General features: G+C 45.9%; 1 protein-coding gene across 1 annotated transcript; it reads right to left on the reverse strand.

Moving 5' to 3' along the window:
* Positions 1–25,242, reverse strand: LOC137346094 (zinc-binding protein A33-like). The gene is made up of 6 exons (XM_068009392.1): positions 24,733–25,242; positions 24,546–24,641; positions 24,219–24,452; positions 23,282–23,304; positions 16,287–16,402; positions 1–1,330 (listed from the first exon to the last, which is right to left on the reverse strand). Exons 1-6 carry the CDS (start codon positions 25,141–25,143, stop codon positions 783–785), a joined length of 1,428 nt encoding a protein of 475 aa, XP_067865493.1. The 5' UTR covers positions 25,144–25,242; the 3' UTR covers positions 1–782.
* Positions 25,243–27,563: the final 2,321 nt, after the last annotated feature.

Here is a 27,563-nt window from a genome sequence, read left to right on the forward strand (position 1 = left end):
TATATAGTGCCTTTAATGTAATAAAATGTCACAAGCTGCTGATCACGGGAGCATCAGAAAACAAAACGATGACATTGAGACACACATGGAGATAATCGGTCAAAACATAAATATATATATATACAGATAGTCTTTGGGATTACATGGTAGCAGTATCTTAACAGGTACATTTTCTAATGAAGCACTTACACTCATAGTGAATCTACTGGAGGATTCCCAGATACCCGAACACCCTGCACACAGAAATAAAAGTATTTGCTTCATCTGTCTGCAGTGTCTGTGTCTAAATCAGAAGGTGGTGTCAGAATTGCTGAGCACTGCTTGGTGTGTTTACTGAGATACACAGACCAGGGAGGTTCCAGGCTGGAGCAAGGTGATAATAGAATAAACAAGACATTTTCTTTGTGTTTGTGGTGTTTAATGAAGCAGTGAATTGCCTTTTGAAGAAAGTGCTGCTTCTATTGTCTAGTTTAATAACAGCGCTTGTCAGCAGAGGTGTTTCACTGATTCATCTCAAACACGGCCATGTAGCGCCACCTTCCGCCTGTGGAGCAACATTACAGGCAGGAAGGTCACCGGGTTCCTGCAGTTCACAGCTCATTCTACCCACTCAGTTCCTCTCTACAATTCAGCTTCTATTTGTTTCTTCACTCCCCCTCCTTCTTTCCCCAGTTTATATTCAACTGAAAATATCTTGTCATTTCTCACACAGCATTCCTACTTCATTGGAGAGCAAACTTCCCTCCTCCTTATTCTGTCATTGTAACAGACAGTGGGAGGAATCAGTGACTTTTAAACCTGCAGATTCTCAGCGGTGCAGAGTTTTTCCCGTCAATATTCCATCCCGGATTGAAGATGGGAAAGATTCTCTCAGTGAAAGTGTGGGTGATAGTGTGGAGATGGGACATGTTGTCCACATTGTAAAATGACACCTGTCCACCCTCATAGTCCAGGTAAACCCCGATCTTCCGGGGATTCACACTCGGGGTGAGGGGGGTCCGTGAGGGGGAGGTGAGGGCAAAATATCTTCCGTTAAACAGCCTCACAATCCAGTATCCAGTCTCAGGTTTCAGTTTGAATATTCCTTTCCTGTTCACAGACTCTCGGACCACTCCCAGCATCCACTGAGTCTTGTTCCCCACCTCCACCTCCCAGTAATGTCTCCCTGATGTGAATCCCTCCGATCCCAGGACACAGAACCAGTAATCAAACCTCTCCGGGGTGTCAGGGAGCGGCTGCAGTTTGTCTCCGAATCTCACACTGGTCCGGTCCTCAGACAGGATGAGCTGGGGATTCGCTGTGTTCAGATCCAGAGTCAGAGAGGCTGGAGCTGGGGGAAAGTTAAAATAACACAGTCAGTGATTTAGAGAGGAGGAGGAGCACGGGATTGAGGATACTGGGTATGAGGGGAGGGAGAGTGAGGAGGAGGGAGTGAGGGGCAGGAGGAGGGTATAGGAGAGACAGAGAGGAGAGGATGAGGAGGGAAGTGAGGAGGAGTGTATAGGAGAGACAGAGAGGGGAGAGTGAGGAAGAGGGAGTGAGGAGCAGGAGGAGGTATATGAGAGACAGAGAGGGGAGAGTGAGGAGGAGGGAGTGAGGAGCAGGAGGAGGGTATAGGAGAGACAGAGAGGGGAGAGTGAGGAGGAGGGAGTGAAGGGCAGGAGGAGGTATAGGAGAGACAGAGAGGGGAGAGTGAGGAGGAGGGAGTGAGGAGCAGGAGGGGGGTATAGGAGAGACAGAGAGGGGAGAGTGAGGAGGAGGGAGTGAGGAGCAGGAGGAGGGTATAGGAGAGACAGAGAGGGGAGAGTGAGGAGGACGGAGAGAGGGGCAGGAGGAGGTATAGGAGAGACAGAGAGGGGAGAGTGAGGAGGAGGGAGTGAGGAGCAGGAGGAGGGTATAGGAGAGACAGAGAGGGGAGAGTGAGGAGGAGGGAGTGAGGGGCAGGAGGAGGGTATAGGAGAGACAGAGAGGATGAGGAGGAGAGAGGGGAGTGTTTGGGCAGAGAGGGAGGGGAGAGAGATGGGGCAGCAGGGGAAGATGGTGAATGGAGAATGCAACAGTTTCCGATGACTGACAGTTAACTGCCAAGTTTTGTTTGAAATTTAAACCAGACAGCTTGACTCTGATTGGTCAAGGCATTGCCCTGAGGAATGAACCAGCCAATGGCTGTCTCTTATTTTGTTTGGCTGAAACATGCCTTGTGTGTGTACAGTTCTTTCTGTTGTATTCGCCATGCCAACACCTCTGCCAATCAGAGTCCACTTGCCAACCAATCAGCACTCTCTTCACATACAGTATAAATTTGTTGCTTTCCCTTACATCGATATTCTTGAAAATTGTCCTGAGGAGTGCAAGATAAAAAGTTTCAACAAAATGTCTCTGTTTACAGGAATACTCAAAAGCTAATTTCCTTCAATTCCTCATTCTCCCGAGTTCCTTGGATTTCTAATTCTGGGAGATTTATTGCATCTTCCTCAGTGAAGACAGACACAAAGTAATCATTTAGCTTCTCTTCCATTTCTTAATTCCCCATTATAAATTCTCCTGTCTCTGCCTGTAATGGACGTACATTTGTCTGAGAGAAATGATTCCTTTGTACATGCCTACAGAAGATTTTACCGTCTGTCTATGTTTTTTGCCAGTTTACATTCATATTCGATTCTCCATTTCTTTATCAGTTTCTTGGTCCTCCTCTGCTGTATTTTAAAATCCTCCCAATCCTCAGGTTTACTACTATTTCTGGCAACTTTGTCGGCCTTTTCTTTTAATCTTATACATCCCTTAACTTCCTTTGTTAGCAATGATTGACTGGATTTTCTTTTGGAGTTTTTGTGCTTTGAAGGAATGCATCGTTGCTGCAAACTATGTAATAATTCTTTAAAGACTTTCCATTACCTCTGTACTGTTATACCTTTTAATGTATTTTCCCAATCCACCTCAGCCAATTTGCCCCTCATACCTTCATAATTTCCTTTGTTCATATTTAACACCCTGGCTTCAGAGTGAACTGCCTCACATTCAAATATAATGTAAAATTCTATCATATTATGGTCATTCTGCCCAAAAGCTTCTTTGACAACAAGATTGTAAATTAACCCTTTCTCATTACATAATAGTGGATGTAAAATAGCCTGTTCTCTAGTCAGTTCCTCAACATATTGCCCTGGAAAACCATCCCGAACACACTCCAGAAACTCGTCCTCCACAGCATCAGTGCTCATTAGGTTTACCCAGTCTATATGCAGATTTACGTCACTCATGATTACTGTATTGTCCGTGCTACATGCTTCTCTAATCTCCTGATTAATGCCGTGCCTGCCCCACACTACCACTACTGGTTTGGTGGCCTATACTTCCAATCTGAGCTACCCTTCAGATTCCCACCCACCTGACAAGCTAGTCTAAACCCTCCTGAACGGCACCAGCAATCTCCCTGCGAGGATATTAGTTCTGGTCCTGTTAAGGTGGAGCCCATTTATCTTGTACAGGTCTCACCTGCCTCAAAACCAGTTCCAATGCCGAAATGATGTCTTTGATTCACCCTATTTCAACATCAAGCTTGCATGGTCAGCAAATGGATCAGGCCCTATTTACGAGGATGCTGATAAGACCAATCTTATAGCACATGGAACTGTCAGACTCCCAATGCGTGTATTGACCAGTGAAGGTAGGTTTGTGGTAGACCGTGGTAGAGAACCCCTCATCAGATTTCTCAACTAGTATGTCAAGGAAAGGGAGCTCATTTGACTGCTCCATTTTAACGACACTATATATGCCCAAATAGATGGTGTTGCCATGGGACCCACTCTGGGCTCAGCCCTCGCAAACATCTTTGTTGGGTTCCATGAGAAATGTGACTTTGAGGCAATGACACTTAACCTCCTACCAAACCTTAAAATGCATACAGGAGAGATTTTTGAGCCAGTACGTAGAAAGTCCGACAAGATAAGGGGCAGTGCTGGACCTAATCCTAGGAAATGAATCTGGACAAGTGATAGAAGTGTCAGTGGGGGAGCATTTCGGGAATAGTGACCATGACTGTAAGATTTAAGGTAGTTCTAGAAAAGGACAAAGATGGACTGGAAATAAAGGTACTGAATTGGGGAAAGGCCGATTTCGTTATGATAAAACATGATCTGGCCAAAGTGGACTGGGAGCAGCTACTCGGAGGAATGTCTACATCAGACCAGTGGGAGTCATTGAAAGAGGAAATAGTGAGAGTTCAGAGGTAACCTATACCCGTTAGGGCGAAGGGTAGGACCAACAAGTCCAGGGAACCCTGGATGTCAAGGGAGATAGAGGATTGATCAGGAAAAAAAAGGAGGCTTATGGCAGATTCAAATCGCTGAAAACAGTGGAGGTCCTAAAGGAGTATAGAAAGTGCAGAGGGGTACTTAAAAAGTAACTGGGAGAGCGAAGAGGGGACATGAAAAAACACTGGCGCGCAAGGTAAAGTAAAATTCCAAGGTGTTTTGTAAGTATATTAAGAGCAAGAGGATAACCATGGAAAGAGTAGGGCCCATTAGGGACCAAAGTGGCAATTGGTGTGTGGAGCTGGAGGACATAGGTGAGGTTTTAAATGATTACTTTTTAACTGTGTTCACTGTGGAGAAAGACGATGTCAATGTAGAGATCAGGGAGGGGATTGCAATACACTTGAACATATTAGTATTGAAAGGGAGGAAGTATTAGCTGTTTTAGTGGGCTTAAAAGTGGATAAATCCCCAGGCCCAGATGAGATGTATCCCAGGTTGTTATGTGAGGCAATGGAGGAGATATCAGGGGCTCTGACACAAATTTTCAAATCCTCTCTGGCCACAGTAGAGGTACCAGACGGCTGGAGGACAGCGAATGTGGTGCCATTATTCAAGAAGGGGAGCAGGGATAAACCAGGTAATTACAGGCCGGTGAGTCTAACATCAGTGGTAGGGAAACTATTGGAAAAAATTCTGAGGGACAGGATTACTCTCCAATTGGAGAGGCAGGGATTAATCAGGGATCGTCAGCATGGCTTTGTCAGGGGGAGATTATATCTAACTAACTTGACTGAATTTTTCGAGGCGGTGACTAGATGTGTAGATGACGGTAAGGCAGTAGACGTAGTCTACATGGACTTCAGTCAGGCTTTAGAAGCTTAAGAAGGTAAGAGCCTATGGGATCCAGGGCAATTTGGCAAATTGGATCCAAAAATTGGCTTAGTGGCAGGAGGCAGAGGTTTATGGTCGAGAGTTGTTTTTGCGAGTGGAAGCCTGTGACCAGTGGTGTACCGCAGGGATCGGTGCTGGGACCCTTGCTGTTTGTACTTTACATTAATGATTTTGATGTGAATATAGAAGGTATGATCAGTAAGTTCACAGATGACATGAAAATTGGTGGTGTCGTAAGCAGTGCAGAGGAAAGCCCTGGATTACTGGATGATATAGATGGGCTGGTAAAATGGGCGGAGCTGTTGCAAATGGAATTTAATCCTGAGAAGTGTGAGGTGATACATTTTGGGAGGACTAACAAGGCAAGGGAATATACAATGGATGGTAGGACCCCAGGAAGTACAGAAGGTCAGAGGGACCTTGATGCACTTGTCCACAGATCACTGAAGGCAGCAGCACAGGTAGATAAGGTGGTTAGGACGGCATATGAGATACTTGTCTTTATTTGCCAAGGCATAGAATATAAGAGCAGGGAGGTTATGATGGAGCTGTACAAAACGCTAGTTAGGCCACAGCTGGAGTACTGTGTACAGTTCTGGGCACCACACTATAGGAAGGATGTGATTGCACTGGAGAGGGTGCAAAGGAGATTCACCAGGATGTTGCCTGGGCTGGAGCATTTCAGCTACAAAGGGAGACTGAAAAGGCCAGTGTTGTTTTCCTCAGAGCAGAGAAGGCTGAGGGGGGACATGATTGAGGTGTACAAAATTATGAGGGGCATTGATTGAAACATAGAAAACAGGAGTAGGAGTAGGCCATTCGGCCCTTCGAGACCGCTCTGCCATTCATTATGATCATGGCTGATCATCCTACATGGGCGGCGCAGTGGTTAGCGCCACAGCCTCACAGCTCCAGGGTCCTGGGTACTGCCTGTGCGGAGTTTGCAAGTTCTCCCTGTGTCTGCGTAGGTTTTCGCTGGGTGCTCCGGTTTTTTCCCACCTCCAAAGACATGCAGGTGATAGGTAAATTGGCTGTTGTAAATTGCCCATAGTGTTGGGAGGTGATAGGGAATATGGGATTACTGTTCTTTCTTCTTTTCTTTTGGGCCTCCTTATCTCGAGAGACAATGGATACGCGCCTGGAGGTGGTCAGTGGTTTGTGAAGCAGCGCCTGGAGTGGCTATAAAGGCCAATTCTGGAGTGACAGGCTCTTCCACAGGTGCTGCAGAGAAATTTGTTTGTTGGGGCTGTTGCACAGTTGGCTCTCCCCTTGCGCCTCTGTCTTTTTTCCTGCCAACTACTAAGTCTCTTCGACTCGCCACAATTTAGCCCCGTCTTTATGGCTGCCCGCCAGCTCTGGCGAATGCTGGCAACTGACTCCCACGACTTGTGATCAATGTCACACGATTTCATGTCGCGTTTGCAGACGTCTTTATAACGGAGACATGGACGGCCGGTGGGTCTGATACCAGTGGCGAGCTCGCTGTACAATGTGTCTTTGGGGATCCTGCCATCTTCCATGCGGCTCACATGGCCAAGCCATCTCAAGCGCCGCTGACTCAGTAGTGTGTATAAGCTGGGGATGTTGGCCGCTTTAAGGACTTCTGTGTTGGAGATATAGTCCTGCCACCTGATGCCAAGTATTCTCCGAAGGCAGCGAAGATGGAATGAATTGAGACGTCGCTCTTGGCTGGCATACGTTGTCCAGGCCTCGCTGCCGTAGAGCAAGGTACTGAGGACACAGGCCTGATACACTCGGACTTTTGTGTTCCGTGTCAGTGCGCCATTTTCCCACACTCTCTTGGCCAGTCTGAACATAGCAGTGGAAGCCTTACCCATGCGCTTGTTGATTTCTGCATCCAGAGACAGGTTACTGGTGATAGTTGAGCCTAGGTAGGTGAACTCTTGAACCACTTCCAGAGCGTGGTCGCCAATATTGATGGATGGAGCATTTCTGACATCCTGCCCCATGATGTTCGTTTTCTTGAGGCTGATGGTTAGGCCAAATTCATTGCAGGCAGACGCAAACCTGTCGATGAGACTCTGCAGGCATTCTTCAGTGTGAGATGTTAAAGCAGCATCGTCAGCAAAGAGGAGTTCTCTGATGAGGACTTTCCGTACTTTGGACTTCGCTCTTAGACGGGCAAGGTTGAACAACCTGCCCCCTGATCTTGTGTGGAGGAAAATTCCTTCTTCAGAGGATTTGAACGCATGTGAAAGCAGCAGGGAGAAGAAAATCCCAAAAAGTGTGGGTGCGAGAACACAGCCCTGTTTCACACCACTCAGGATAGGAAAGGGCTCTGATGAGGAGCCACCATGTTGAATTGTGCCTTTCATATTGTCATGGAATGAGGTGATGATCCTTAGTAGCTTTGGTGGACATCCGATCTTTTCTAGTAGTCTGAAGAGACCACGTCTGCTGACGAGGTCAAAGGCTTTGGTGAGATCAATGAAAGCAATGTAGAGGGGCATCTGTTGTTCACGGCATTTCTCCTGTATCTGACGAAGGGAGAACAGCATGTCAATAGTCGATCTCTCTGCACGAAAGCCACACTGTGCCTCAGGGTAGACGCGCTCGGCCAGCTTCTGGAGCCTGTTCAGAGCGACTCGAGCAAAGACTTTCCCCACTATGCTGAGCAGGGAGATTCCACGGTAGTTGTTGCAGTCACCGCGGTCACCTTTGTTTTTATAGAGGGTGATGATGTTGGCATCGCGCATGTCCTGGGGTACTGCTCCCTCGTCCCAGCACAGGCATAGCAGTTCATGTAGTGCTGAGAGTATAGCAGGCTTGGCACTCTTGATTATTTCAGGGGTAATGCTGTCCTTCCCAGGGGCTTTTCCGCTGGCTAGGGAATCAATGGCATCACTGAGTTCCGATTTGGTTGGCTGTATGTCCAGCTCATCCATGACTGGTAGAGGCTGGGCTGCATTGAGGGCAGTCTCAGTGACAGCATTCTCCCTGGAGTACAGTTCTAGGTAGTGCTCAACCCAGCGGTCCATCTGTTTGCGTTGGTCAGTGATTATGTCCCCCGATTTAGATTTGAGGGGGGTGATCTTCTTGATGGTTGGCCCAAGAGCTCTCTTCATGCCATCATACATTCCTCTGATGTTTCCGGTGTCTGAGGCCAGCTGAATATGACTGCATAGGTGTTGCCAGTAGTCGTTTGCGCAACGCCTAGCTGTTCTTTGTGCAGTACTTCTGGCTGCTTTAAGTGCTGCGGATGTTAAATCGCTGGGGGCTTACTGTAGGGTTAGTATAAATGGGTGGTTGTTGGTCGGCACAGATTCGGTGGGCCGAAGGGCCTGTTTCAGTGCTGTATCTCTAAACAAATAAATAAAAAATAAGTAGACAGTTCCCGATTTCGCCCCATACACTTTGATCCCTTTAGACCCAAGAGCTATATCTAATTCCTTCTTGAACACATACAATGTTTTGGCCTCAACTGCTTTCTGTGATAGTGAATTCCAAAGGCTCACCACTCTCTGGGTGAAGAAATTTCCCTCATCTCAGGTTAGATAGGAAGAAACGTTTTCCCTTAGCAGAGGGGTCAATAACCAGAGGTCATAGATTTACAGTAAGGGGCAGGAGGTTTAGAGGGGATTTGTGGGGGAAAGAATTTCACCCAGAGTGTGGTTGGAATCTGGAATGCACTGCCTGAAGAGGTGGTCGAGTCAGGAACCCTCACAACATTTAAGAAGTATTTAGATGAGCACTTGAAATGCCATAGCAGAGAAGGCCACGGGCCAAGTGCTGGAAAATGGGACTAGAATAGTTAGGTGTTTGATGGCCGGCACAGACACGATGGGCCGAAGGGCTTGTTTCTGTGCTGTATGATTCTATGATTCTTGCATATTTCCGATATGCAGATGATATGTTTGCTGTATTTGAATCCGCAGCTGCATGCAATAATTTCCTTTCACGTCTTAATGGGCTCCATCCTGTGATCAAATTGACCTTTGAAATGAAGCAGTCAAATAAACTCCCTTTCCTTGATGTACTAGACATCCTGCATGACAATGGCTACCCCGAACAGATCATTTCTTGCTGTATATTGCACAAACTTATCAACGGCCCTAAGGCCGTCATTTTCAGCCCTGAACAGTACCCAGTCTATCTCAAATTATCCTGCAAGGGTAATGTATCCCAAAAATTTGAGCAACAGGTGAAGCTAGATGCAGTAACAACACGTGTGGTCTTCACCACTAACAGGATGCTGTCGTCAAGCCAAAAAGATGTCCTGCCGATCACACAAATGAGTAATGTGATATATGAATTTAAATGTCAGTGTGATGCTAGGTTTATAGGCCGTACGTCCCAAAGACTGGCAGGTCGTATCAAACAACATGTCCCTTCTGCTGTTCACAAAGGGCAAGGTACCTGCTGTACCCAACCAGCCGATGCTTGCACAACACAAAAAACAATGTTCAAGATTAGATGTGATTCCACAATTGGACAACATTTGCTAAATAATCCTCAGTTTAAGATTGTCAGTAGGGCTGAGTGTGTGGTGCAATTGCACGTACTGGAAGCTACATCTATTAATACACAAGGCACTGTTCTTTGCGCCTGTTTCAGCTAAACAAAATAAGTGACAACCATTCACTGGTTCATTCCTCAGGGCAATGCCTTGACCAATCAGAGTCAAACTGCCTGGTTTAAATTTCAAACTAAGCTTGACAGTTAACTGTCAGTCACCAGAAACTGGTGCATTCTCAATAGCAATGCCTCTACCAATCAGAGTCCACTTTCCAATCAATGAGCACTCTCTTGTCATATGGTATAAAGTTGTTGTTTTCCCCTACATTGGCATTCTTGCTGGTTGTCCTGATGAGTGCAAGACGAAAATCTTCGACAACATGCATCTATTTTCAGCAACACTCAAGTCTGTACTACCAAATGACTATTTATACACCATGTAGTCAAGACAATGTCCCAGACACTCTTAGATTGATCACAATCAGCAGTACAATTCCAGATTGAATAGGACAGCAAGGGTCTGGTTCACACTGAGACAGTGGACAAGGAGGGGATGGAGTTGGTAACAACGGAACAGAGTTGTTTGCAATTTTCAAAGCCAATGTCTTCAATCTTCCTGATGTTTAACTGAAAGAAATCTGACTCTCCCATAATTGGCTTCTGGACAAACTGGCAGTGGAAGGGTTGAGAGAGGTCATGGAGAGGTCGAGCTGGGTGTCAATGGTGTACATCTGCAAACTGACCCTCTTTAGGTGGATGAGGTTACCAAGTGACAGCATGTAGATCAGTAAGAGAAGATCAAGAATAAATAATTGGGAGACTCCTGGGGTAGAATGCGGGGGCAGGAAGAGAAACCATTGCTGGAGTTAGTCTGGCTACAATCAAATGGACAAATATGGAACCAAGTAAAGACAGTCCAACTGAGTCGGACAATTGAGGAGAGACATTGGAGGAGAATGGTGGTGTTGACCATGTCAGTGGGTGCAGAGAGGTCCAGGAGGATGAGGAGGGATAATGCACTCTACTCACTGTCATAGAACATGTCATTTGTAACCTTTATTAGGGTCACTTTGGGGCTATGACAGGGATGCAAATCTGTGTGCTGTGGTCCAAACATGCAGGTGAGGGAAAATGGACATGGATTTCAGAAATGACTGCATGTTGAAGGACTTTGTAGAAGAAAGTAAGGTTGGAGAACAAGTGCAAGGACAGAGGGATTGAGGGTGAGGGTTTTCCAGTCGGGGTTTATGACAGTGGATCTGAAAAGAAGTTGGATAGGACGTGAGGAGAGGGAACCATTTACAATGTGAGCTAGCACAGAAGACTTGAGGAGAAGTTGGGTGGACAGTGGTTTAATGGGAAGGGGGTCGGTGCAGCATAGAACAGGCGCTACCACCTGTTTTCCAGCCCATGTCCAGTTTTATAGACACAGTGTTTCTCAGCAGGGCAGCACAGTCCTAATGGCCGAGGGATCCAGGAGTTTAGCAAATTTAATGGGAGCAGAGTTTCAGCCATTGAAAAGAGCAGAGATAAAAACACAGAACAAGCTCTGTGCAGGTAGATTTAACATGTAGCTTGTACTTGTAGACTGAGATAAACTGTGCTCACTGTCAGGGGCAGAGATCTTAAACAGTGGAGGAGAGGAGGCTGGGCCTCCATTCTGCATTCCATTGGCACCCTATCTTCTGACTGGTTACTTGCCCCATGGATATGTATAATAAAGAGAATAATGTAGCATGAGAATAAAAATAATGATAGGAAACATTGAACTGAGTTTTGATGTTTTATCCAGTAGGAATATTGGTATAAAATATCAGAACAGAGATAAATGTGAATTTAAGGAGTGAAGTAAGAACTGTAAATAACTCAAAGCAGATCGGAGAAAGTGGGTGAGAGTCTAGGTTGAAGTGAGTGATGATGGGATTAGTGTTACTGTGTGAAGCTGCTTTCAAAGGTGATGTTTTGACTTTCTAGCGTAGTTCTAGACTAGGGTTTAAGCAGCTGTTTTCAAAGGTCACAATGAAATTACTGTTGTGAATAAAATATTTCACAGATAAACAAGAGTCCAGCAGAAGAGATGTGTTGGAAATAAATGAAGGAGAAACTTATGCTCCTGACAAACATCTCACAGTACTTCACACAATGTATTACTATTGAAATGTATCTACTTTTGTGATATAAGCCAGGTTCACTTATGGCGGATGTCTTACTGCAATTATACAGGGCCTTGGTGAGACCACACCTGGAATATTGTGTGCAGTTTTGGTCTCCTTATCTGAGGAAGGATGTTCTTGCCATGGAGGGAGTGCAGCAAAGGTTAACCAGACTGATTTCTGAGATGGCGGGACTGATGGATGAGGAGAGATTGAGTTGGTTAGTGTTATATTCACTGGAGTTCAGAAGAGTGAGGGGGGATCTCATAGAAACCGCTAAAATTCTAACTGGACTTGACAGGGTAGATGCAGGAAGGATGTTCCTGATGGTGGGAGAGTCCAGAACCAGGGGTCATAGTCTAAGGATGTGGGGTAAACCTTTCAGGACTGAGATGAGGAGAAATCTCTGCACCCAGACAGTGGTGAGCCTGGGGAATTCACTAACACAGAAAGCAGTTGAGGCCAAAACATTGTATGTTTTCAAGAAGGAGTTAGATATAGCTTTTCAGTGTAAAGGGATCAAAGGGTATGGGGCGAAAGTGGGAACAGTTTGCTGAGTTGGATGATCAGCCATGATTATAATGAATGGCGGAGCAGGCTCGAAGGGACGAATGGCCTGCTCCTATTTTCTATGTTTCAATGTCCTTCAAGGAAGGAAATCTGCCATCCTTACTGGTCTGGCCTGCATCTGATTTCAGACCCATAGCAATATGTTTGACTCTTAACTGCCCTCTAAAATGACCTAGTAAACAACTCAATTGTACCAAACTGTTACAGAAAAGCTGAATGAGAATAAAACCAGTTGGATAACTGCATCAACCTAGACACCAGAAATGACAAAGGCACACCCTACCCAGTCGAACCTGCAAAGACCTCCTCACTAACATCTGGGGACTTGTGCCAAAGTTGGGAGAGCTGTCCCACAGACTAGTCAAGCAACAGCCAGACATCGTCGCTCTCACCAAATCATACCTTACAGCTTATGTCCCAGACTATTCCATCACCATCTCTGGGTGTGCCTTGTCCCACTCGCAGGACAGGTCCTTCAGTGGTGGTGACACAGTGGTATACAGTCAGGAAGGAGTGGCCCTGAGAGTCATCAACATTGACTCCAGATCCCATGAAGTCTCATGTCATCAGGTCAAACATGGGGAAGGAAACCTCCTGCTGATTACCACCTACTGCCCTCCCTCAGCTGATGAACCATTGCTCCTCCATGTCAAACACTATTTGGAAGAAGCACTGAGGGTAGCAAAAGCACAGAATATATTCTGGCTGGGGGACTTCACAAAGAGTGGCTCCATAGCACCACTACTGACAGAGCTGGCTGAGCCCTGAAGGATCTAGCTGCCAGGATATAGACTGAGCGTACGGTAGGTGCTGAGAGAACAAACAAGTGGGAAAACCTACTTGACATGGTCCTCACAATCTACCTGTTTCAGATACATCTATCCATGACAGTGTTAGCAGGAGTGACCACCACACACTCCTTGGGGAGATGAAGTCACATCTTCATACTGAGGACACCTCCATCATGTTGCGTAGCATTGCCAGCATGCTGAATGGAATAGATTCAGAACAGACCTAGCAGCTCAAAACTGGGCAACCATGAGGCAGCAGCAGAATTGTATTTAACCACAATCTGAGGTGAGGTGAGAGTGACTGCCCTTGACATCAAGGCAGCATTTAAACGAGTATAGCATCAAGGAATCCTAGCAACACTGGGGTCAATGGGAATCGGGGGGAAAACTCTCCGCTGATTGGAGTCGTACCTAGCACAAAGGAAGATGATTGTGGTTGTTGGACGTCAATCATCTCAGTCCCAAGACATCACTGCAGGATTTCCTCAGGGTAGTGTCCTCGGCCCAACCGTCTTCAGCTGCTTCATCAATGGCCTTCCTTCATCATTTGGTCACAAGTGGTGATGTTCGTTGATGATGGCACAGGGTTCAGTACCATTCACAACTCCTCAGATATTGAAGAACTGCATTCCACATTCAACTGCATTACCATCACTGACTCCCCACAATCAGCATCCTGGGGTTTATCATTGACCAGAAACCGAACTGGACCAGTACTGTTGCTGCAAGAGCAGGTCAGAGGTTGGGAATTCTATGGCAAGTAACTCACCTCCTGACTCCCCAAAGCCTGTCCGACGTCACAAGGCACAAGTCAGTCCTGAAGTAGCAAACTCTCCACTTGCCTGGATGAGTGAAGCTCCAATAACATTGAAGAAACTCAACACAATCCAATACAAAGCATCTCTCTTGATCAGCACCCCATGCAGCAGCTTAAACATTAACTCCCTCCATCACTGGTGCACCGGCGTACAATGTGTCCATCTACAAGATGCACTGCAGCAACTTACCAAGGATCCTTCGACAGCACCTTCCAAACCCATGACCTCTAACACCTAGCAGGACAAGGGCAGCAGATGCATCGGAACACCACCACCTGCAAGTTCCACTCCAAGCCACACACCATTCCGACTTGGAAATATATCGCTGTTCTTTCACTGTCACTGGATCAAAATCCTGTAATTCCCTACTTAACAGCACTGTGGATGTACCTACAACATATGAACTGTAGCTGGTCTAGAATGCAGTTCGCCATCACCTTAACGGTATTTAATGATGGGCGATAGATGTTTGCCTTGACAATGACGCTGATATCCATGAATGAAGAAAAAAGATGCCCAGTAGAGCTGGAGTGTTCAAATTCGACCTCCCCTCTCCTCAGCCTCACAATCACACTCTCCAAGCCCAGGCAGCTCAATCAAATTTGGGTTTCGAATTTTTGCCAGCTGTTTATCAAACTCTCTCTTGAAGTTGCTGACAACCTCAGCCAAATAGACCTCATTTACTTTCCATATCCTCCACATCAAGTAGTTGGGAGTGATTTACATCTCACTATCACTCAGATTTACACCATAAATGGAGCAGTAACGAGACTAAAGTCACACACAGTACTCACTACCTGGTTCCGCCAATGCCTACTGGCAATTATATAACAGCCGTGAAATAGTTATCCAGAGTTCCCACACTAAACATGGGGGAAGCCTCATTAGTATATGCAAACCGGAGACCTGTTTCAGTGCTGTATCTCTAAAACTAAAAAAACTAAAACTAAACTAAACCTTTCATGTACATGGGGACTGAATACAATCTTGGTCTTCCTTTGGATGGTGCACTAGCTGTGCAAGTCCCACCCAGTGGAACAGTCTGCAGAATGGCCGAACCACTGGTCATAAAGGGACCACTGGAAACCCCATCGGAAATGATTCACAGAATTAGTTCTCTTGATGACCTTCATTGATGACCTTGAAATTAATCCCACAATCAACATCACCGAAACAGATGACTTTGTCATTATCACAATGTTGTTTGTGTGACCTTGTTGTTCATAAATTGGTTCCCTCATTTCCTACATTACAACAGTGACTCTTCCTCAAAAGTACTTACATATAAGTTAGGAGCAGGCGTAGGCCACTCGGCCCCTCGAGCCTGCTCTGCCATTCAATATGTTCATGGCTGAACTGATTATTCCACATTTCCACCTACCCCCGATAACTTGTGAATGGGATTATTTAAAAACAAGTTTTTAAAAAATCTTTTGTAACAATCTCATTGTGACCAGGAGGTGTGTGAATTGTTCTTACTGCTGCTCGCTGCTCCTTTGCTTTCCCTCTCACCCACTACTGTATATTCATGCCCCACCTCCTCAACAGAGGTGTTGGCGGATTTCCTGTCTCCAGCCTCCCTCCTCAAGGACCACTGAGCACCTTCCCACAATATAAATCCGTGGACAACTGACCAGCAATATTGTACTGAAGTCCAACCCTGAGAGTGGATTGCACCTCTGACCAATTTCATGGAGTGAACATTGAGCTCACTGCCTGCCCGATTCATGGAGCCACTCAAAAACTCAACCTCCTTAAATCTAAACTGTCCTTTCACCCTCTCTTTTCTCTGTTTGAGGCTATCTCTACTTTGTTGTAGACTCTGTGACTGTGTTAAACCTATGGATGTTTATCTTCTCTATACTGTTTTGAATCGTGAATACTTCAATAAGATCACCACAAGCCCTCCTTTACCCAGTGCAGACTCACAGTTTCTGCAGCCACTCCTCTTGACTAAGGTGTCTCATTCCACCTAACAGATTAGCTGCCTTTGAACACATGCTCTCCAATACCTGCCTGTCTTCCTGACAATACATTGATAAAAATGTTACCCAGAACTCCAGGCAGGGACAGACCAATCTCCTCTAGAAATTCAGTCTCACATCCTGAGATTCGTGCTCTATTCCTCTGGTTATACAGATCCCTTTACTGCTTTGACACACATTGCTGATGGCTTCAGTCACTTACCCAGAGGTATCCACAGAAAGCAAAATATGAGAATGGAGAGTGTCTCGGGGATTAACAACTGACAATGTGAATATTTAATCTGGAGACCCTTTAGTCCCTTCACATCTGGATTTATAATCAGGAAAATAAATATAAGAGTCTTACTGGGATTAATGACGTCTATCATTTCTCTCCACGCTGTGTACTGTAAAGGGCCGTTGAACTTTCCGATAGACAGGCCTCCATCTGCTACTGAGAGTTTGTTTTCTTCATCACTAATCCTGTAAATATTAAACAGCTGATGTTATAAATTAGTCTATGTTAGAATATTTAAGAAATTATTTAAATGGTCAAACTACCTCAACATTCTGATCTTTCAGCATTTTTCATGTTTCTGCAAATGTGATAGAAAGTGAAATGTTAACCTTGTTTCTATCACTGAGCAAAAGATAGCTTGGAAATGCAAGAGCAGAGAATGGAAATACCCATTTCAAACAAAAAGGTATTAGCCTATCAGATTAGTTACCCAGATATCGCATGCCACAGGAGGAGTCGGTGGTGTAGTGGTATTGTCACTGGACTAGTAATTGAGAGACCCAGGGTATTGCTCTGTGGACATGGGGTCAAATCCCACCACAGCAGAAGGTGGAATTTGAATTCAATGAATGAATCTGGAGAATTAAAAAGCTAATTTATTGATGGCCATGAAACCATTGTCGATTGTTTTATAAACCCATCTGGTTCACGAATGTCCTTCAGGGATGGAAATCTGCTGTCCTTACCTGGTCTGGCCTGCATGTGACTCCAGACCCACAGCACCAGAAAGGACAACGGCAAACCCAGCCCTGTCGACCCTGCAAAGTCCTCCTTATTAAGGGGGCTTGTCCCAAAGTTGGGAGAGCTGTCCCACAGACTAGTCAAGCAACAGCCTGACATAGTCACACTCACGGAATCTGACAATGTCCCAGACACTGCCATCACCATCCTGCCGGTGGGACAGGACATACCCACCAGAGGATGCAGCACAGTGGTATACAGTAGGGAGGGAGATGCCCTGGGAGTCCTCAACATCAACTCCGGACCCCATGAAGTCTCATAGCATCAGATCAAACATGGACAAGGAAACCTCCTGCTGATTACCACCTACCGCCCTCCCTCAGCTGATGAGTCAGTACTCTTCCATGTTGAACAGCACTTGGAGGAAGCACTGAGGGTGGCAAGGGCACAGAATGTACTCTGGGTGGGGGACTTCAATGTCCATCACCAAGAGTGGCTCGGTAGCACCACTACTGACCGAGCTGACCGAGTCCTAAAGGACATATCTGCTCGACTGGGTATGTGGCAGGTGGTGAGGGAACCAACAAGAGGGGAAAATATACTTGACCTCGGCCTCACTAATCTACCTGCCACAGATGCATCTGTCCATGACAGTATTGGTAGTAGTGACCACCGCACAGTCCTTGTGGAGACAAAGTCCCGCCTTCACATTGAGGATACCCTCCATCGTGTTGTGTGCCACTACCACTGTGCTAAATGGGATAGATTTCAAACAGATCTAGCAATGCAAAACCGGGCATCCATGAGGCGCTGTGGGCCATCAGCAGCAGCAGAATTGTACAAACCACAATCTGTAACCTCATTGCCCGGCATATCCCCCACTCTAACATTACCATCAAGCCAGGAGACCAACCCTGGTTCAATGAAGAGTGCAGGAGGGCATGCCAGGAGCAGCACCAGGCATACCTCAAAGTGAGATGTCAACCTGGTGAAGCTACAACACAGGACTATCTGTGTGCCAAACTGCATAAGCAGCATGCGATAGACAGAGCAAAGCGATCCCATAACCAACGGATCAGATCTAAGCTCTGCAGTCCTGCCACATCCGGCCGTGAATGGTGGTGGACAATTAAACAATTACTTGGAGGAGGTGGCTCCACAAATATCCCCATCCTCAATGATGGGGGAGCCCAGCACATCAGTGCGAAAGACAAGGCTGAAGCATCTGTAACAATCTTCAGCCAGAAGTGCCGAGTTGATGATCCATCTCGGCCTCCTCCTGAAGTCCCCAGCATCACAGATGCCAGACTTCAGCCAATTCGATTCACTCCGCATGATATCAAGAAACGACTGAAGGCACTGGATACTGCAAAGGCTATGGGCCCTAACAATATTCCAGTAATAGTGCTGAAGACCTGTGCTCCAGAACTTGCCGCACCCCTAGCCAAGCTGTTCCAGTACAGCTACAACACTGGCATCTACCCGTCAATGTGGAAAATTGCCAAGGTGTGTCCTGTACACAAAAAGCAGGACAAGTCCAACCCGGCCAATTACCGCCCCATCAGTCTACTCTCAATCATCAGTAAAGTGATGGAAGGTGGCATCAACAGTGCCATCAAGCGACATTTGCTTAGCAATAACCTGCTCAGTGATGCTCAGTTTGGGTTCCACCCGGGCCATTCAGCACCTGACCTCATTACAGCCTTGGTTCAAACATGGACAAAAGAGCTGAACTCAAGAGGTGAGGTGAGAGTGACTTCCCTTGACATCAAGGCAGCATTTGACCGAGTATGACATCAAGGAGCCCTAGCAAAACTGAGGTCAATGGGAATCAGGGGGAAAACACTCCGCTGGCTGGAGTCATACCTAGCACAAAGGAAGATGGTTGTGGTTGTTGGAGGTCAATCATCTGAGCTCCAGGACATCACTGCAGAAGTTCCTCAGAGTAGTGTCCTCGGCCCAACCATCTTCAGCTGCTTCATCGATGACCATCCTTCAATCATAAGGTCAGAAGTGGGGATGCTCGCTGATGATTGCACAATGTTCAGCATTATTCGTGACTCCTCAGATACTGAAGTAGCCTGTGTAGAAATGCAGCAAGACCTGGACAATATCCAGGCTTGGGCTGATAAGTGGCAAGTAACATGCACGCCACACAAGTGCCAGGCAATGACCATCTCCAGCAAGAGAGAATCTAACCATCTCCCCTTGACATTCAATGGCATTACAATCGCTGAATCTCCCACTATCAACATCCTGAGGGCTAACATTGACCAGAAACTGAACTGGAGTAGCCATGTAAATTCCATGGCTACAAGAGCAGGTCAGAGGCTAGGAATCCTGTGGTGAGTAACTCACCTCCTGACCCCCGAAAGTCTGTCCACCATCTACAAGGCACAAGTCAGGAGTGTGATGGAATACTCTCCACTTGCGTGGATGGGTGCAGCTCCAACAACACTCAAGAAGCTCGATAACATTGAGGAAACAACAGCCCGCTCGATTGGCACCCCATCTACAAACATTCACTCCCTCCACCATCGAGGCACAGTGGCAGCAGTGTGTACCATCTACAAGATGCACTGCAGCAATGCACCAAGACTCCTTAGACAGCACCTTTCAAACCCACGACCTTTACCAACTAGAAGGACAAGGGCAGCAAATGCACGGGAACACCATCACTTGCAAGTTCCCCTCCATGTCACACACCATTCTGACATGGAACTAAATCGCCGTTCCTTCACTGTCACTGGATCAACATCCTGGAACTCCCTTCCTAACAGCACTGTGGGTGTACCTACCCCACATGGACTGCAGCGGTTCAAGAAGGCAGCTCACCACCACCTTCTCAAGGGCAATTAGGGATGGGCAATAAATGCTGGCTTAGCCAGCGATGCCCACATCCCATGAATGAATTAAAAAAAACATTTAGACAATGCACTTGCTGTATTAGAAACAACTTGTAGAACAAAGACAAAGACTGAAATTATTGGAAGCTGTGTAAACATCACAAATTGGGCAGCAGCTTCATGTTCAACTATGTAATACATGGGCCCCACAACCCTCCGAGACACCTGCTCTCCTCTACTTCTGGTCTCCTGAACATCCCTGATTTTGTCTCTCCACCATTGGTGTCTGGGCCTTCAGATGTCGAGGCCCTCAGCTCTGGAATTCCTTCCCTGAACCTCTCCACCTCTCTCGCTCTTTTTCCTCCTTTACGACGCTCTCTAAAATCTACCTCCATCATCTGTGTTAATATCTTCTTATGTGGATTGGTGTCTAATTTTCACAGAATCACAGAATAATACAGAGCAGAAGAGGCCCTTCAGCCCATCGAGTCTGCACCGATGCATTAAAGGCACCTAACCTGTCTACCTAATCCCATTTGCCAGCACTTGGCCCATAGCCTTGAATGTTATGACGTGCCAAGTGCTCATCCAGGTACTTTTTAAAGGATGTGAGGCAACCCACCTCTACCACCCTCCCAGGCGGTGCATTGCAGACCATCACCACCCTGGGTAAAAAAGTTCTTCCTCAAATCCCCCTTAAATCTCCCGCCCGTCACCTTAAACTTGTCACCCCTCATAACTGACCCTTCAACTAAGGGGAACAGCTGCTCCCTATCCACGCCCCTCATAATCTTGTACACCTCAATCGGGTCACCCCTCAATCTTCTCTGCTCCAGCAAAAACAACCCAAACCTATTCAACCTCTCTTCATAGCTTAAATGTTCCATCCCAGGCAACATCCTGGTGAATCGCCTCTGCACCCCCTCCAATGCAATCACATCCGTCCTATAATGTGGCAACCAGAATTGCACACAGTACTCTTGCTGTGGCCTTATCAAAGTTCTGTACAACTCCAACATGACCTCCCTGCTTTTGTAATCTATGCCTCGATTGATAAAGGCAAGTGTCCCATATGCCTTTTTCACCACCCTATTAACCTGCCCTTCTGCCTTCAGAGATTTATGGACAAACACGCCACAATCCCTTTGTTCCTCAGAACTTCCCAGTGTCAGGCCATTCACTGAATACTTCCACGTCACATTACTCCTTCCTTACACTTTTCAGCGTTAAATTCCATCTGCCACTTTTCTGCCCATTTGACCATCCTGTCTATATCTTCCTGTAATCTAAGACACTCCACCTCACTGTTAACCACTCGGCCAATCTTTGTGTCATCCGCGAACTTACTGATCCTACCCCCCACATAGTCATCTATGTCGTTTATATAAATGACAATCAATAGGGGACCCAGCACGGATCCCACTAGACACTGGCTTCCAGTCACTAAAACAGCTGTCTGTCATCACTCTCTGTCTCCCACAGCTCAGCCAATTTTGAATCCACCTCATCAAGTTACCTTGTATCCCATGTGCATTTGCTTTCTTGATAAATCTCCCATGTGGGACCTTGTCAAAGGCTTGGCTGAAATACATTTTGATTTATAATGCTCCTGTGAAGCAACTTGGGAAGTTGTATTCTGTTAATGGCACTATATGAATACAAGATCATATACCTCCTGTACCTCCTGTAAGGACTCCATTCCATTCTCCCAGTTTCTCCGTCTCCGACGCATCTGCTCTGATGATGCTACCTTCCATACGGTGCTTCTGATATGACCTCCTTTTTCCTCAACCGAGGATTTCCCCCCACTGTGGTTGACAGGGCCCTCAACCGTGTCCAACCCATTCCCCGCACCTCTACCCTCACCCCTTCCCCTCCCTCCCAGAACCATGACAGGGTTCCCCTTGTCCTCACTTTTCATCCCTCCAGCCTCCATATCCAAAGGATCATCTTCCGCCATTTTCACCACCTCCAGCGTGATGCCACTACCAGTCGCATCTTCCCCTCCCTTCCCCTGTCAGCATTCCGAAGGGATCGTTCCCTCCGCGACACCCTGGTCCACTCCTCCATTACCCCCACCACCTCGTCCCCGTCCCAGGGCACCTTCCCTTGCAATCGCAGGAGGTGTAATACCTGCCCATTTACCTCCTCTCTCCTCACTATCCCAGGCCCCAAACACTCCTTTCAGGTGAAGCAGCGATTTACTTGTCCTTTTTTCAATGTAGTATACTGTATTCGCTGCTCACAGTGTGGTCTCCTCTACATTGGGGAGACCAAGCGCAGACTGGGTGACCGCTTTGCGGAACATCTCCGCTCAGTCCGCAAGCAGAACCCTGAGCTTCCGGTTGCTTGCCATTTCAACACTCCCCCCTGCTCTCATGCTCACATCTCTGTCCTGGGATTGCTGCAGTGTTCCAGTGAACATCAACGCAAGCTCGAGGAACAGCATCTCATCTACCGATTAGGCACACTACAGCCTGCCGGACTGAACATTGAGTTCAATAATTTCAGAGCATGACAGCCCCCCACTTTACTTTCATTTTTAGTTATTTTTTCTTCCTTTTTTTTTTGCATTCCTTTTTACATTTTTTACAATCTTTTTTTTGCATTTATTTCATTTCATCTTAGTTTGTTCAGTTTGCTTACCCACTGTTTTTTTCAGGTTGTTTTTCTTCAGGTTTGCACTTGCTGATGTTCAATATTCAGTATATTCACACCTAATCTGTACTAATGCTTTGTCTTTCAACACACCATTAACATATTGTTTGCCTTTGCTCCGTGACCTTTTGGTCAGCTATGTGGCCTGGTCCAATCTGCACCTTCTCCTTTGTTATCTCTTGCCCAACCCCCACCTCACTTGTTTATAATCTGTGACTTTTCTAATATTTGTCAGTTCCGAAGAAGGGTCACTGACCCGAAACGTTAACTCTGCTTCTCTTTCCACAGATGCTGCCAGACCTGCTGAGTGAATCCAGCATTTCTTGTTTTTGTTTCAGATTTCCAGCATCCGCAGTATTTTGCTTTTATATAAATACAAGTTGTTGTTCTTGTGTTTGTTGTGGGCACAGAGTAAGGTTGTATTATAGTATAACAATAGAACTCATTGCCCCTTTAAGGTTTTGCTTTCTCGGGTTGGTCAGGAGCCATGCAGACACATGGATGACCCACTCCTTGGAAACATGGGCCGTGTGGCTCTCTCTGGGTCAGTCAGAAGGTCACAGCCTCACTGGCAGCCGACAGCCTGCAAGTGATCACCTCGGGCCTGGGAAGCAGGTTGTATTAATTTACATGGTATCTTGTTATTGAATACAATATTGTAGAGTAGTTATATAAAATCTAATCCTGTTTAATCACTGTAATAAAAATTATTAAAAAATAACTCTCGTGTGTGAGACATAATCGCAGTTATTTTTGCCCGACTAACAACCCTTTAATGTTGTGACAAAACTAGGAAAGAAATCCGTTAACATCCATAATAACACTTTCCTGAGTTATTTGATCAAACTGTGCAGAGTTTCAGTAAAGAGCATGTCCTACCTTCTCTTCCGACAAGCTTCCTCCTGAAATAAATAAATCACAAACAGTGAGGATGATAGTAACAGACTTCAGGAGGATACAGACAGGCTAGTGTACTAAGCAGACACAGGGCAGTGAGATTTCACATGGAACTGTAAAATGGTGCATTTTAGAAGGAAGAATGAGGAGAGGCAATATAAACTAAATGGTCCAATTTTAAAGGGGGTGCAGGAACAGAGAGACCTGGGGGATTACAAACACAAATCTTCAAGATCATTGACAAAAAAGATGGAGACTTTTCTTTTAACAATAACTTGTGATGATCTGGAATGCACTGACTGACATGGTGGAGGAAGCAGATTCCATAGTAATTTCCAGAGGGATTTGGATATATATTTGTAAAGGGAACAATTGCAGGGTTATGGGGAAAGAGCAGGGGGATTGGGATTAATTGGATAGCTCTTTCAATGAGCCAGCACAGGCAGGATGGGCCGAATTGTCTCCTTCTGTGCTGTCGGATCCATGATAATATTAAGTTGAAAAGTCTGATCTTTGTGTCAGATACTGGAACTCAACATCAGTCCCTCTCACAGACACAGTGACTCTCACACCCACCGTACCACACACACCCACACACTCACAACATGGAACTGTAACTGGATTACAATGTGAGTTCCAGCAGAAAATTAAACTGGTACAACACGGAAATAATTACAAACCAAGTATCAAGATCACAACAACTCATTCCCGGGAGATTTCCGGTATTCCCTGGATTCTGCAGACAGTGTGGGAGTCGGTTAGTTCAGTGACAACAGCAGAACCGCCCCGAAATTGACAAAATTCAGTTTAATTTTGTTTGTAATTTTTTCATTAAATACTCCATTTATTTCACAATTATCATCAGTTATTTGTGACTGTGTGAAGTTTCACTGAACAGACCCACAATATATTCCCTCACCTTCAGAAATATCAGCTCGTCTCTTTGCTCCATCTGTTTCTGCAACTTTGAAAGTTTCTCCTCAATAGAATTTAAATTCTCCTGAATATCTCGAAGATTTTTCTCCATTGTTTCTAGAATCCTCTCCTCTTCTTTCCTGAGATCTCTGAGTAAACTCTGCTCTTTCTCAGTGAGAATCTGGTGCATTTTAGTGAACTGGGATGTGATGTGGGTCTGCAGACTGCTCGACTGTTCCTGCAGAATGAAATGTGAAACAGAATTAATGTCCCGCGATAAAGGGAACAAAACTAACCGAGATCCCAGAAAATCAGCACAGGGAGACCTTACCCTAACTTCAGAAATCAGCCGTTTCTGTTTCTGTTCCGTTTCTCGAACCGCCGATTTCTTTCCTGTGAGAGAATCTAAGGAAGATTTCAGCCGATCCTGGGATTGGGAGAGAAAATCACAGAATCAAAATGTTAGACCATGAAAATATGATAAAGGTATCAGTTTATTAACTTTTCCCCCCTTTTACCTTGTAGATTTCAACAGCTTCTTTGATTGGCAGAAAGTTGTGAGATTTGTGTTCCCGCGAATCTCTACAAATCACACAGATCAATTTCTTGTCAGTTTCACAAAACAGCTTCAGTTCTTCCTGATGTTCCTCACAGTGAAATTTACTTTCCTTCTCTTCCGGATTCAGCTTTAATTTTCGAGCTTTCTCGGCCAGATTCGCTAAGGCCCGATTTACCCTGAGGTTTCTTTCCGGAAATTCCTCTCTACATTCCGGGCAGGTGTTTATCTCCTTCTTTTCCCAACACTGGGTGATACAGGAGCGGCAGAAGTTGTGTCCACACTCCAGTGTAACCGGATCGGTGAAGAAATCAAGACAAATGGGACAAATTAAATCCTCGGCCAAACTCTCAGCCTTCAGTCTGGAAGCCATGTTCACACTCAGCACTTCCTGATTCAAACCGGTTTCAGTTTCGATGTTACTGCGCTGCCGAACACATTCAGTTCAGAGATTTCCCAATGAAGTTCACTGAAATACTCAGGGAATTATTGTCATACACTAGTTCATGTCCCGTTGACTTTTACATGGAAATACAAAACCGAGAACAGCTTGTAGGACAAACAGGACACGAAAGTGGAATTGAACCCAGGCCGGGAGGGTGAAGGTCCATGGAGTGTTGGCAGTGGAGGGAGGGATGGAGATTCCATTGCACTTTGCTCCAGACCGAACTCACTGCTGATTTCAAACCCTCTGGTGAAACACAGTGTAAATTAAATTGTGTGATAATTGTAGCCGCTCACCCTCAAACAGAAAGTGCCATAAATGTCAAGAAGACATTTTCAGCTTAGGTACAGAAAATGTTTTATTTTTAATTCTTTCACGGGATGTGCGCGTCACTGGCAAGTCAAGCATTTGTTGCCCATCCCTAATTGTCCTTGACAACTGATTGAAATTGCCGAGAAAGCCAGAGGGCAGTTAAGGGTCAACCATCTTTACAAGAATTGAGCCTGTGAGATTTGATATTCTTTGAAAGACAGAACAAATTGCATTTATATAGCGCCATTCACAATGCCAAGACGTCCCAAACTGCTTTAAAGAACACTAAGTAGTTTTGAAGTGTAGTCACTGTGGTGATTTAGAGATACAGCACTAAAAAAGGCCCTTCAACCCACAGAGTCTGTGCTGACCAACAACCACCCATTTATACTAATCCTGTATTAATCCCATATTCCCTACCGACATTAGGGGTAATTTACAACGGCCAATTTACCGATCAACCTGCAAGTCTTTGACTGTGGGAGGAAACCAGAGCACCCAGCAAAAACCCATGCAGTCACAGGGAGAATTTGCAAACTCCACACAGGCAGTAGCCAGAATTGAACTGAGGTTGTTGGAGCGATGAGGCTGTAATGCTCACCACTGTGCCGCCCGCAAATGGGCTAGAAGAAATAATGCAGGGAAATAAATCAGTCACCTTGAACACAGAAATGGAACAAGTGACCAGAACATCTGTTTTGTCGGTGTTTATTGAGGGATAAATATCAGTAAGAACACAGGGGAGAATCCCCCTGTTCGTGTTAGAACAGAGCCAAACAATCATTATCATTCATCTAAGGAGAAAGTTTAATGTTTCATTGGGAAAACACCACCTCTCACATTCTCTCACTCCCTCAGTACTGCAGGAGAGTGTCTGTCTAGATTATATTCACAAATCCCCAGAGTGGAACTCAATCCCACCATTTTCTGACTTAGAGGGAACAACATTACCACTGAGTCACAGCTGACCCCTGCCACTGGGACAGAGGAGGTTGATCACCTGTATCTGGAATGTTTGTTTACAGAGGAAGTCTGGAGAGATGATGCAGTGGATTTTCTGTCGAGGTTGGGTCCTCCCAGACAACTCCATAACACAGGTCTCTGTGCTCAATGGTTACTTCCCAGGGATGCTGGACCAGGAAAACAAAAACATCAACTGATTCTGTGCTCTTGTAGCCACAGTATTTATATGGCTGTTCCAGTTCAGTTTCTGGTCAATGGTAACCCCCAGGATGTTGATAGAGGGGGATTCAGTGATCGTTATGCCATTGAATGTCAAGGGGTGATAGTTGGATTCTCTCTTGTTGGAGAGGGTCATTGCCTGGCACTTGTGAGGTGTATTTCTCTCTATTTCTCTCTCTCTCTCCCCCCCCCCCTTTCTTTCTTGCAATCTCTCTCTCTTTTTAACTGTCCACCTCTCTATATCTCTCTATCCCTCACTTTTTGTCTCTATGTCTCTCTCTTTCAATCTCTTTCACTCTTTCTCCAACAATATGAGGAGGAATGTCTTCACACAGAGAGTGGTGAGAATGTGGAACTTGCTGTCAATTGGAGTTTTTTATTTAATTCATTCATGGGATGTGGGCATCACAGCCTTGGACCGCATTTATTGCCCATCTTTGTCCTTGAGAAGGTGGTGGTGAGCTGCCTTCTTGAACCACTGCAGTCCATGTGGGGTCGGTACATCCACAGTGCTGTTAGGAACAGCAATTCAGTTCCAAGTCAGGATGGTGTGTGGCTTGGAGGGGGACTTGCAGGTGGTAGTGTTCCCAGGCATCTGCTGTCCTTGTCCTCCTAGGTGGTAGAGGGTGTGGGCTTGGAATGTGCTGTCGAAGGAGCCTTGGTGCATTGCTGCAGTACACCTTGTAGATGGTACACACTGCTACCACTGTGTGTCGGAGGAGGAGGGAGTGAATGTTTGTGAATGTGATGCCAATCAAGTGGACTGCTTTGTCCTCAATGGTGTCGAGCTTCTTCAGTGTTGTTGGAGCTGCACTCATCCAGGCAAGTGGAGAGTATTCCATCACACTCCTGAC

This window comes from Heterodontus francisci, chromosome 29 (assembly GCF_036365525.1).
Source record: "Heterodontus francisci isolate sHetFra1 chromosome 29, sHetFra1.hap1, whole genome shotgun sequence".
Lineage (NCBI taxonomy): Eukaryota > Metazoa > Chordata > Chondrichthyes > Heterodontiformes > Heterodontidae > Heterodontus > Heterodontus francisci.